Below are 12,956 nucleotides of genomic sequence, written 5' to 3'. Positions count from 1 at the left end.
TGAAACACGTTCTGAAGGACTGCTTAATAATCATACACATGGATATGACAACCCCTTCACTTAAGAGTCATACAATCTGTGTTTAAGTCACTTTCAATCTAAATGTCTCTTTCAGCGCCAGAACAATTCTTCCTTACCACTCCATGTCAGTCTGTTTTGTTCCTTATTACTGCATACCCCTTTGTGAAGTCTGTCTTTGAAATATTGGCAGCTACATTGATCCGCATGAGTTCTTCTTTCCCATGCCTTAAAGAGTGTCTTGCTCACAGGCTTGGTCTCACTATGTATGCAAGAATGGGGAATATATTTAAATTTCTGTTTTTTGCATGTACAGTGCACCTCCATTTTCTTCTCCTGGATGCAGTCCATGCCATATAGTACCTCCAATGAATAAATACAGCTAATGAGTTACTCTCATTCAATCCTTTTATGACCAAAGTGAACTTTGCCAACAACACGCTGTTTGGAATTCCTATCAGGCCTTAACAGAATGATATAGCACTTTGGGAAGAATATGCACCCCAACAGCCCTGTGCTGGAGCACAAGATGGCAAACACCTCCACGGCCACCATGTACTTGCCCCGTGTGCTCAGGTATGCTGGGATGAAGGAGATCCACACACTGACAAACACCAGCATACTGAATGTGATGAGCTTGGCCTCGTTGAAGCTTCCAGGCAGGTTCCTTGAGACAAAGGCTACTATAAAGCTGACTGTGGCCAGGAGGCCCATGTATCCCAGCATGCAGTAGAAGAAAATGGCGTCTCCTTCATTACACTCAAAAATTACTTTGTTTATATAAGACACTTTGTTCAGTTCTGGGAAAGGGGCGGAAACAATTATCCAAACAACACAGATTAATGTTTGTACCAAGGAGCAGAATAAGACAATAGATATTGGCGTCTTTAATCCTAACCACTTTCTTGCAGAGCTTTTTGGGTTTGTTGCCGTGAAGGCAAGAAAAACAATTACAGTTTTTGCCAGAATACAGGAGACACTGATGGAAAAAATGACTCCAAAAACCGTCTGCCTCAGTGTGCAGGTGAGTCTTCTTGGGCGGCCGATGAAGATGAGGGAGCACAGGAAGCAGAGCATGAGGGCGAATAGGAGCAGGTAACTAAGCCCACGGTTGTTGGCCTTCACAATGGAAGTATTGTGGTACTTCATGAAAACTAGAAGCACAGAAGCTGTGAGGAAGGTCATTGAGGAAGCAGATATTGTGAGTGTTAGACCCAATGGCTCCTCAAATGTCAGGAATTCCACAACCTTTTCAATACATTGATCTCGTTCTTCATTGGACCACTCGCTGTCAGGACATTTGGTGCAGGAGATCATATCTGAAAAAGGATTAAAACTAGCTTAGACATGTTTTGATAAAAACATTTCAAAGCAATCTTCATTGGTGCCTTGGAAGGTGGGGACAGGCTCTTATCTGGTTTAGCCTGCAGAATATGTTTCAATCACAATTAAAGGCTCAACTTCCAGAAGAGATTTCAGTATATCACTATCAGTATGAATATATTTGTTTATTTGAGATCTTGTCTCTTAAACAATAAATAATTAAAATGTAATATGTTATGGAATGCATTGGAAATACTTCACAGAAAATCATTTATACAGTGCTTACACTAAAACACGGCGAAAAGCACACATAGGTTAGAATAGCAAATAATTCAGCAGCCAGAAGAGTTCACATCTGCTACCAGCCCCTGTGCAAAAACAGAAATGTATTCAAATATTCTTTGCCTACTCTGAGATCTTCATCCTAGGGGATTTTAACCAGAAATTGAGCTCCCAAGAGGAGCCACCCTCATCAAATCAGTCAGTGCTCCTGTACAACTTTGACCTTTCACAAAACCAATGGCATAAGACAGGCCCCTCTATGGAGCAGGGGGTCTCCCAATCCTTGACGGGGACCCAAAACCATTCAAGGGCCCCATTCTACCAAAAGCCTAAGAACATTTGCGAGACATTGGAGATTCAGGGGTCCTACTCACTTTATGTACAGGAGCCCAAACATTTTGCATTATGCCACTGCACAACACGGGAATGTCGCACACAACTAAGGAAGACTCTTTAAACTTGTTTTTTCAACAGAAGAAAATGTACAATGAGGCATGTCCAAATAAGAAACAGGCGCTGAAGATTGAATGGCACCAAAAATATTCCCCTTCTTCTCACCAAACAAGGAATACAGAACTTGTGTTAAACATCGCAAAGCGCGCTTAGCGCTATTTATTTTATCGCTGGATTTCAATGCAGAGATAGCGCATTATTATCAAGGCTTATCTCTGAGGTGATATGAAATCCAGCAATAGAGGCGAAAAGCGCCAGTATCGCCTGAAAACAAAAGTTCATTTGGAGGAGATAAGGAGATCCTTGCTAATATGCCCCAATGACCGTAACCCTACAATCCCCCTCCCATAATGTAGATGGCTTAGTCGACTTTCAAGCAGGTGTTAAGATCCTGTGATAATGGGGCTTAGCGCGATTGATCTTGTCGCTAAGCGGGTCTGCTGCAGGCTTGTTAATGAAGCGAAGCCTTGTTAGCGTCCATTTCCATGATGTTTTGCTCCGGAACGATTACTTTGCATGTCATTAGCGATGACATGCAGGGCGATTAGAAAACGGGAGCAAACTCATGGAAAATAGCGCTAACAAGGCTTAGCACGAGCTTGCTGATATTGCGATGTAAATATTGCCGCCAGAAAGCCAGGAAAGCGGAGTTATGGCCCTTGATGATATGCCCCTCATTGATTGATTGGTTAATGCTATTTACAAGAGCGATTTCAACCCCAAGTGGAGAGCTTGTCTTTTTGCACTTTATGGTTAACAAGAGCCTCAACCTGAGCTCTCCGACTAGAAAGTTGAGAGCTTCATTGAAATCTATGGAGTGGCCGCAAGCTATAAGCGCTGGTTCAGACCTGCTGCCATCAACAGTGCGATGTCCTAATCTACAGCCTCTGCCTTCTATTAGCCTTTACCAGGGGTGGCAGATTTACAAGGAAGTGCCGCAGCACTGCATCGCAAACCCTTTGGCTGAGCCGTGCTGCAGCACTTCCGGAGCACAGTAAAGCAACATATTTACAATAATATGTTGCATTCCTGTGCTCTCCCCTGCACTGGAGCACAAACTGCTGCCATGCGTCAGCGCAGGCACCCTTGCACCACAGTGCAAGGATGCCTACGTCATGGGGACATTGATTTTGTGCAGGAAGGGGTACCTTCCTGCACAAAAACAATAATGACAGGCATTTCCCTCTTTCAATGCGAGCTCTAGAATGCATCACACATTGAAAGAGGAAAAATGAGGTGAAATTAAAACATTTCACCTCGTTGCACCTCGCTACGCCACCCTAGGGGTGTAGCATTCAAACACATTTCCAGATTCACGATTCCTCGTAAATCTGGAAATGTGTCTGGTTATGTTATGTTATGTTAAATTATTTGTACCGCGCACGGTCACCAAACGGTTTCATGGTGCTCAAACAAATGCGGAGGGCAGGGACAGGGTATACTCAAACGCTAACCGAAAGCGACAGGGTTTACTCAAACGCTAACCGAAAGAGGAACGTTTTTAGCATCCTGCGAAAGCAGTCATAAGTTGGGCAGTGTGGAAAAGCAGTTGGGAAGGAGTTCCAGGTCTTGGGGGCCAAAAAAGAAAAACACAGGCCACCATGCTTTTTTCGTTTGATTTTAGGAATAACTGAGGGCCCGATTCACAGAATGAACTTAAGACTAAATCCTAAACTTACTACTATTTGGTATTCACAGAATGCACTTACTACTTTCGGGATTCACAGAGTGAACTTACTACTTTCGGGATTCACAGAATAGATTTAAGACTACTAACTCTAAGTCCGAAATCGGGGAGTAAATTACGGCCCGGAGGCGGAGCTTACGGCCCGGAGGCGGAGCTTCCGGCCCGGAGTCGGAGCTTGCGGCCCAGAGTTGGAGATTTCAGCATGGCAAAAATCCCCACCTCCGAGCCGGAAGCTCCGCCTCTGGGCCGGAAGCTCCGCCTCCGGGCCGGAATTTACTCCCCGATTTCGGACTTAGAGTTAGTAGTCTTAAATCTATTCTGTGAATACCGAAAATAGTAAGTTTATTCTGTGAATCCCGAAAGTAGTAAGTGCACTCTGTGAATCCCGAAAGTAGTAAGTGCATTCTGTGAATACCAAATAGTAGTAAGTTTAGGATTTAGTCTTAAGTTCATTCTGTGAATCGGGCCCTAGGAGATTGTGAGAGGTGGAGCGAAGGTCTCTCAGGGGCACATATCGCTTCAGACAAGAGGAAATGAAGACAGGAGCTTGGTCAGACAGAGCTTTGAAGGTTGTACAGCCAAGTTTAAAGGTGCAACGTTTGGCCACCTGGAGCCAATGTAGGCTCTGCAGCAGCGGCGAAACGTGCTGATGTTTAGGCTGATGGTAAATTAAGCGTGCTGCCTGATTTTGCACCAGTTGCAACCTGTGAAGACGGTAAGCAGGGATTCCCACGTACAAAGTGTTGGCATAGTCAATTCTGGACGTAACGAGAGCCATGATGACAAGTATAAGTGCATCTTTAGTGAGGAACCTGCTGATTTTACGTATCCTACGCAGATGGAAAAAGCAGGATGACGTGACAGCATTGATATGAGGCCTCATTGATAGATCACCAGAAATGTCTACGCCCAGGCTCTTTACTGAGTTGACGGGGCAAGGTGCAGACCCTAATGAAGGAGGCCAAAAGCTGGCATTCCATGGATTGGTTGACCCGCCTACCAGCACCAGCTCGGTCTTAGTAGGATTTAATTTGAGCTGACTGTGATACATCCATTCCGATATATCAAGCATGGTAGTTTGGAAGTTAGCACGGGAGGATAAGGAAGTGTCAATAGGAATAATTAACTGCAAATCATCCGCATAGTTGAAAATTGTAGCCGAGGATTTGCGAAGAAAGGCGATTAGGGGCTGCATATAAAGATTAAATAATAAGGGGGACAGAGCGGAGCCCTGTGGGACTCCGCAGGATAGGGGGGAGTAAGAAGCAGAGAAGGTAGACAAGTGCACTGCCTGGGATCGCTTATCCAAGAAAGATCTGACCCAATCGAGAGCTACGCCCTGGATGCCAGCATTATTGACACAGTCGATCAGTATTGCATGATCGACCATGTCAAAGGCCGCCGACAGATCCAATAGGACCAATGCCTGAGAGATGTTATTATCGGCGCCCCCTCTCAAGGCATCCATCACAGCCACAATAACCGCCTCGGTAGAGTGTAATGGCCGGAAACCGGCTTGCTGGGCATCCAAAAAAGACGAGCTCTCAAAAAAGGCACTCAGGCAGCAAGTGACATACGTCTCCAGAATTTTACCAAGATAGGGGAGAAGGGAAATAGGCCTGTAGTTGCTCAAAACCGTAGGGTCGGCATTGGACTTTTTTAGTAGCGGTATCACTACTGCCTGTTTAAAGGAGTCTGGGACCACCCCCGTAGTCAGTGAATTATTGAGTAATGCCAGTGGGGGGTCAGGACAGGCCAGGAAGATTTCCTTGAGGATATGGGCAGGGCAGCAATCGTTAGGGGAACCAGAGCTCAGAGCTCAGAGCTAGGAGTGAATGAAACTCCGTGAGGGAAATAGGTGGGAAAGCGTCCAGGCTGTCTTGATTTTTGGGAGGTGAAGGAAGGAGGGAAGAGGATGAAGGCGAGGAAATATTGTTCTTAATAGTAGCGATTTTGTCTAAAAAGTAAGAATTGAGAGAATCACACAAATCTTGTGTCGGTAGCGGTTGGGGGTTAACACGGTCTGGCAGAGAGAGCTCATTTACTATGGAGAAGATATCCTTTTCCTTAGAGACAGACTCCATAATTTTTGAGGAAAAATAGGTTGTCTTAGCCAACAGGATAGATTTTTTATAGGCTTTCAGGCAATCCACATATTCAGTTTTAAGTTGTTGGCCATAATTACGCCTCCAGCGGCGCTTAGCCTGGCGAAGAGCTAGTTTGTCCAGCTTTAGTTGGTCCGTGAACCACCGCTGGGCGTCGTGAGGGCGCATTGTTTTTATAGTTTTCAGCGGGGCAACAATATTACAGGCGGACAACAGCCATTGTTCAAGAAGAAGGGCCTGGCAAGTCACTGGGACGGAGGCCGAAGGAGCTGAGGAAGCCAGTATAGAATGTAATTCCACCAAATTGGCTCTCTTCCAGTTCCGAGCTGGGAAATTAGTAATAGGGGTGGAGTGAGTAGGGATTGTTAGGTTGAGAGAAAAAGAAATAAAACAGTGATCTGACCAAGGACAGGGGGACACTATAGGAGGCGAAATTTCAAGATTGGCCGTCCACACTTGATCTAAGATGTGACCCTTACAATGTGTGGGAGTTTTAACATATTGATTGCAGTTCAGGCCTAATAGAAGGTCAGAAAATTCCTCCGAGAGGCTACTCTCCCGGGAGTCGGAGGGCCAGTAATTGAAGTCTCCAATAATAATAACCTTAGCGTGATTGATGATGAGCTGGGAAATTAGGTCTCCAAACTGTTGGGGGAAAAGGGGCATGTGGTCGGGGGGTCTATACACGAGGACACAAATGGAGGAGGACCTTGGAGAGGAGAATTTAGGAATGAGACTTTCAATTTTGGGGATCGCGACACTAGCTAGGGTAGTAAAAATATGTTGGGAGCGAATAATAGCTGCCTCCCCGCCTCCGGCCTTCCCAGCGGGCCGATTAGATTGTAAAATGTAATTCGCGGCGGGGACGGCGGCAAGAATATCAGGGGCAGAGTCCTCAGTCAGCCATGTCTCCGATAGAAGGAGAATATCCACAGCTCGATCGTCTAACAGCTGGAAGATTTCGAGCTGGTGTTTCACCGTTGACCGGGTATTAAGGTAAATCACGGTCAATGGAGTAACCCCAGGTATTGCCGATTTGTGGCATGATGTTTTCGGCTCAGTGCACAGAGAGAGAATCTCTGGACCAGAAGTATCAGAGGAGACAAAAATACCACAATCCTGAGCAGCCCTGGCAGCACGGGCCTGAAGAGGTCCCGAGCAGCGGAACATCAGGAGGTCGGCAGAAGAATAGGTGATAAACTGGGCATTATAGCTGGCGCCAGGGCCCGGTCGGCCGCGGACGGGCGCAGACGGGCTTAACTTAGGCGCAACTTCGGCGCAAAGTCTGCGCGCCCGCTGCGCTTCCGCCAGGTTACCATTTTTTACAGACCAGGAAGTGAGCCACTAGACTGCTAACCTGCAAGATGGAGGGGCAGGGCGGAAGTGGTGTAAGAACAGGAAGTGGCGCTCGGCTAAACGACCCTCCGCACAAACGGCACAGAGCCAGGGCGGAACGGGGTCAAGAGCGATGAGGAAAGCAGGTAAGTAAGTTTTGCTAAGCTCAAGTTCCCACAGATATCATACACAATGCAGGTTTTGCACTAACACGATTAATTGCACAGAACTTTTAAAATCAGCTTATTAAAAAAACAGCGAGACGAGCACACACCAGCACACACCCGCAGCCTGAATCGCCGCGTTTGTCAAGGGAGTGCTCCAGCTGTTGGGCCTAAAATAGGAAAATTTCAGCAGCCACTAGACCGCTAACCTGCAAGATGGAGGGGCAGGGCGGAAGTGGTGTAAGAACAGGAAGTGGCGCTCGGCTAAATGACCCTCCGCACAAACGGCACAGAGCCGGGGCGGAACGGGGTCAAGAGCGATAAGGAAAGCAGGTAAGTAAGTTTTGCTAAGCTCAAGTTCCCACAGATATCATACACAATGCAGGTTTTGCACTAACACGATTAATTGCACAGAGCTTTTAAAATCAGCTTATTAAAAAAACAGCGAGACGAGCACACACCAGCACACACCCGCAGCCTTAATCGCCGCGTTTGTCTGGTTCCAAGGGTGTTGCGTTGGAACACCCACAGCAACACCTATGGAACGCCCCTTTCACGCAAAGTGCTGCAGGTAAAGGGTCCATATTTAGGGAGGCTTTTCCTGTCCTTGTAAATATGGAGCAGTATATATCAAAAAGAGAGGGGGGGACCAAGGAGCTTATAAGGTCCAGTGTCCGTGCTCCGAAAATCAATGTTTAAACAACAAGGAGGACAAAGTTCCTATGCCAGGGAGCAAAAAGTCACCCATGCATCGTGGTGCAAAAAGTCACCCATACTTAAAAAATTGGAAGAAAAAGAAAGAAAAAAGAGAAAGGGGGATTCCTAGGTATAAAAGACCCAAAATTATGAGAGGGAAAGACATTGTGTTTCCTCTGTTGCCCTCACACACCCCGAAGAGTGTCATGCTTCATCATCGGGCGTTTGCTCCTCGTAGGGCCGGCGCTGCAATTCCCTACGGGTCCCCCGAAGGGTCACTTTATCGGAGATCTTTTAGAGGAATGCCGGATGATGCATGCGGGTGTGCGGGTAATGAGTCAAGAGGAGGGTAAAGAAAAATCGTGCCAGTGTGATAGATTGAAATTAAAACAAGGGTAAACATGCAGCGATATGTTTAAAAGTATACCCTTGGCAGTCAATACTGCTAAAAATTATTGACCCAAGAGGCCTATTATGCCTAGGTGTCAATTGTCAAGGTCAACATGTTTCGCGCTTCCGTTGCCCATAGGTCGTTAGCGCTTCGTCAGGACCATAAAGAGTATGTAAAGTGCACGTGATTTAGTGAGTATAAAAATTACCCTCTTATCTCAATCAGGGTGGAGTAGAACCTGTGTACCCTTATCATGGTCACAGCTAATAGGTGGAAGCCACTCCTGAATGAAGCCTAGGAAATTGAAAAAGAACAAAACAAAGTAATAAGACAGCATCGATAACAACTTGATGCCGCAAAATGTACCACATGTGTGTACATCAATTACACTTAAGCAATAAAGTAGAAAGGCACACAGGACAGGTTGATCGTAACTGGTCAAAAAGAGGGGGGGGGGCTTTGTTTAATGTGGTTTTGGCCACTACCCTACATAGCATCAATATTGAAAAAAGGCGGGGAGGAGTTTAAGTGGTCCCCAACCTAGTAAAGTTTAAAATATATGCTCCATACGACAAAGCAATCTGTCCTGGTTTGTTTACTTAAAACGAGCGTACAAACTGTAAAGTGATAAGTGCTCAAAGAATATGCTCACCAAGCACTGCGTGTAGTAATCCTACGTGGTCAGAATTATGGGCGCCCGCAAGTAACCGGGCTGTAAAAACAAACACAGAGACAGCAGCCTACAGGCACATTAGCCAATCATTCCTTTCCTCCCCGGAAAAGGATACCGCCTCACACCTGACCCGGCCTGTGCATTTAAACCGGCGGTTTTACCGATGTGAGTCTCCTTTCGGCAGAAGCGTGGTCTTGGGTAGGTTGCAAGAAGGCAGCACCCGCACTCATTTGTAAGTACTTCAAAGATACAATATCCTGCACTGTGAGCACTCGGCCCAGCACTTCAGATGATTGGCTAATGTGCCTGTAGGCTGCTGTCTCTGTGTTTGTTTTTACAGCCCGGTTACTTGCGGGCGCCCATAATTCTGACCAAGTAGGATTACTACACGCAGTGCTTGGTGAGCATATTCTTTGAGCACTTATCACTTTACAGTTTGTACGCTCGTTTTAAGTAAACAAACCAGGACAGATTGCTTTGTCGTATGGAGCATATATTTTAAACTTTACTAGGTTGGGGACCACTTAAACTCCTCCCCGCCTTTTTTCAATATTGATGCTATGTAGGGTAGGGGCCAAAACCACATTAAACAAAGCCCCCCCCCTCTTTTTGACCAGTTACGATCAACCTGTCCTGTGTGCCTTTCTACTTTATTGCTTAAGTGTAATTGATGTACACACATGTGGTACATTTTGCGGCATCAAGTTGTTATCGATGCTGTCTTATTACTTTGTTTTGTTCTTTTTCAATTTCCTAGGCTTCATTCAGAAGTGGCTTCCACCTATTAGCTGTGACCATGATAAGGGTAAACAGGTTCTACTCCACCCTGATTGAGATAAGAGGGTAATTTTTATACTCACTAAATCACGTGCACTTTACATACTCTTTATGGTCCTGACGAAGCGCTAACGACCTATGGGCAACGGAAGCGCGAAACATGTTGACCTTGACAATTGACACCTAGGCATAATAGGCCTCTTGGGTCAATAATTTTTAGCAGTATTGACTGCCAAGGGTATACTTTTAAACATATCGCTGCATGTTTACCCTTGTTTTAATTTCAATCTATCACACTGGCACGATTTTTCTTTACCCTCCTCTTGACTCATTACCCGCACACCCGCATGCATCATCCGGCATTCCTCTAAAAGATCTCCGATAAAGTGACCCTTCGGGGGACCCGTAGGGAATTGCAGCGCCGGCCCTACGAGGAGCAAACGCCCGATGATGAAGCATGACACTCTTCGGGGTGTGTGAGGGCAACAGAGGAAACACAATGTCTTTCCCTCTCATAATTTTGGGTCTTTTATACCTAGGAATCCCCCTTTCTCTTTTTTCTTTCTTTTTCTTCCAATTTTTTAAGTATGGGTGACTTTTTGCACCACGATGCATGGGTGACTTTTTGCTCCCTGGCATAGGAACTTTGTCCTCCTTGTTGTTAAAAAAAAAAAAAAATATGGAGCAGTAACATGCGTCACTGGAACGACACAAAAAGTTACCTACTGGTGGAGCTGAGGGCTTGCACATCTGCCCCTTGGAATGTGGATTGTTGGTGTTGCAGGGAGAGAGACAGAAGCTGTGATGTCAGCAGAGGCACACCCCCTCCTCCTGCACGGCCTACTATAGGCAGCATCAGCTGTGAGAGGAATTCATGCAAATATTTTAAACTTATAAAACTACAATTACATTTCAAGTAAGGCATAAGACGCACAATGGTAAGTGGGTAATTGAGCACATGATGATGGTTGTCACTACTTTGAGTCAAATCGTTATCCATTTTTCCATGGCACCTTTAGAAGATCACAGTGCAGGAAATGCCAGCTTCCCATGTGTATCTCTATTATGCAAACATTTCATAAATTAAAAGAACACAGATGCAACACTGGTAGGCCTCTATAGCCAAGAACACTTATCCTAGCAGTCTAGCTATAAAGGGGGTCAATGTGTGGTCTTCTGCAACGTACGCACATGAAGACCAAGCAAAGAAAATAGTCACTGCAGCTCTCAGTCAAGGTCAAGTAAGGACTTTCCAGATAAATGTTTAACACTTGCTCCTAGTGCACTGTGCACTCTTCAAGAACCAACAATTGCTAGGAGGGAAAACAAATATGCAATGTATACAATTGACATATAACATATAATGTGTGGGGAAATAATATCATTCAAAATCTAAGCCCACCTGTGACATTGCTGATTTCTCCTTGTGCACAAGGGACACAGTCAAAGCAGCACACAGGCTCCCCCTCTCTAGCAGCCTTTCTGTATCCCGGGGTACAACTCTCACTGCAGACAGAGCGGGGAACCTGAGGAACAAACAGAGAGAACATCACTACTACTGACTGAGGAAAGGAGAAAGTGAAGGATGAAGAGAGAGAGTTGTATTAGTAACAATCACAGATAAAGGGGGAGTAGGAAGAAAGAAACACATGTCACTAGGCGTGTGATAGCATTGGGGCGGTGTGGCTTAGCTGCCTAAGATGGCGGGCAGAAATTAAAGTAGCTCACAACCACCTATCACCAATTCTGCACCATCCTGTCTATTTAACAAAATAAAACCTACAATCAGCTGCTCCTCAGCATTGCTCATCTGCTGGTCACGGGATTGAGCAATTTGGGGACAGCTAGAGGCATCTAGAGCCAGGCAAAAGGAAACAATAACACTAAGGCCAAGAAGACAGCATCCTGGCATACCTACAGAGGCAGAGCGGAGGGGACCTGAAAGTGGGCGGCTGATGTGTGCTGCAAACGTGGCCCAGTGCTGATAGGACCCTGGTCGGTGTTGGCACCCTGCTGTGCAACATGGGGGCTGTGACAGAAAGAGGTCCACTTCTGAAGCAGATTACCACAGCAGAGAGGTGGAGCTGCAGCAGAGTGGAATGCAGGCACTCCCTGCTCACTGTTGCCCATCCAAAAACTTGAGTGCGACGATATAGTGAGCCCTAAATGTCAACAAATTTAAGTCTATGCAGGCACCACCACCGAACTCATGCAAAGACTCCAGATGATCCAGAATGTAGCCTCCAGACATATTCTCAACCTGGCCAAGAGAACCCACATCACCCAGCACTTGAAGGACTTACACTGGCTCCCAGTCTATGAGAGATACCAGTTCAAGTTCCTGACACACGCCTATAAAGCCCTCCATGACCAAGGCCACCCTACATGATTCACTGTCTGCACTTCCACCGAACACCCAGGAACCTCTGCTCCGCACATCTCAGCCTTACACAGACACTGCACATACGCCATACCAGAGGATGCTCCTCCTCACTGCCAAAGCTTGGAACACCCTCCCCCTTCCCCGCAGCTCCTCGCCCTTCACTGACCGACTTCAGGAAGACCTGGCTCTTCCACTGACACCTATAGCAAGTGCCTGGATACATTCACTGGTTACAAGCCATGATTTATAAATCCTGCTTTAGTGTTTGAACATAAGGAGGGGCTGAGTTTGGCCCAGGGGGCTGGAGAAGGATGAAGATCCCCCGAGTTGGGTCCAAATAGGCAATTGAAGCTGGACAAAGACTCCAAGCAGAGGCCTTTTTGAATCTCCAAAGCCTGGCAGGAGAAGGGCCCATGAGTAAATTCCTTCACCCTGATCCTAGCTTGAGCCTGAGGTTTGGAGTGCCCTTGGCTTCAGAGGCTACCCCCATTCAGAGCCAAGTGGAAAGAGAGGCAGGGAAAGAGTGACATTCGCGGCCAGCACACATATCCATTACTGTGCAGCAGCCGACAGGATGGCTGCTGCTGATTCCGATTGAGGGCCACCATGAAACACACCTGTAAATAACGCAATGGTCGCCTCAACAGACACCAACCCACGGTGACCATG

The 12,956-nt window shown here is 46.3% G+C and overlaps 1 protein-coding gene across 1 annotated transcript in view; it reads right to left on the bottom strand.

Moving 5' to 3' along the window:
- Window positions 1-414: 414 nt before the first annotated feature.
- The window catches only part of LOC144774092 (vomeronasal type-2 receptor 26-like), a 35,443-nt gene continuing 22,901 nt past the window's right edge, over window positions 415-12,956 (bottom strand). Inside the window, exons 3-4 of the mRNA XM_078659118.1 lie at window positions 11,307-11,430; window positions 415-1,337 (exon numbers count right to left, since the gene is read on the bottom strand). Of these exons, the coding sequence (XP_078515244.1) occupies window positions 415-1,337; window positions 11,307-11,430 (1,047 nt within the window). The remainder of the gene's footprint in view (window positions 1,338-11,306; window positions 11,431-12,956) is intronic.

The sequence above is a fragment of the Lissotriton helveticus genome, chromosome 8 (genome assembly GCF_964261635.1).
Source record: "Lissotriton helveticus chromosome 8, aLisHel1.1, whole genome shotgun sequence".
NCBI lineage: Eukaryota > Metazoa > Chordata > Amphibia > Caudata > Salamandridae > Lissotriton > Lissotriton helveticus.
The sequence above is the reverse complement of the archived record's forward strand: the minus strand, read 5'-3'. Positions and strand labels throughout refer to the sequence as shown.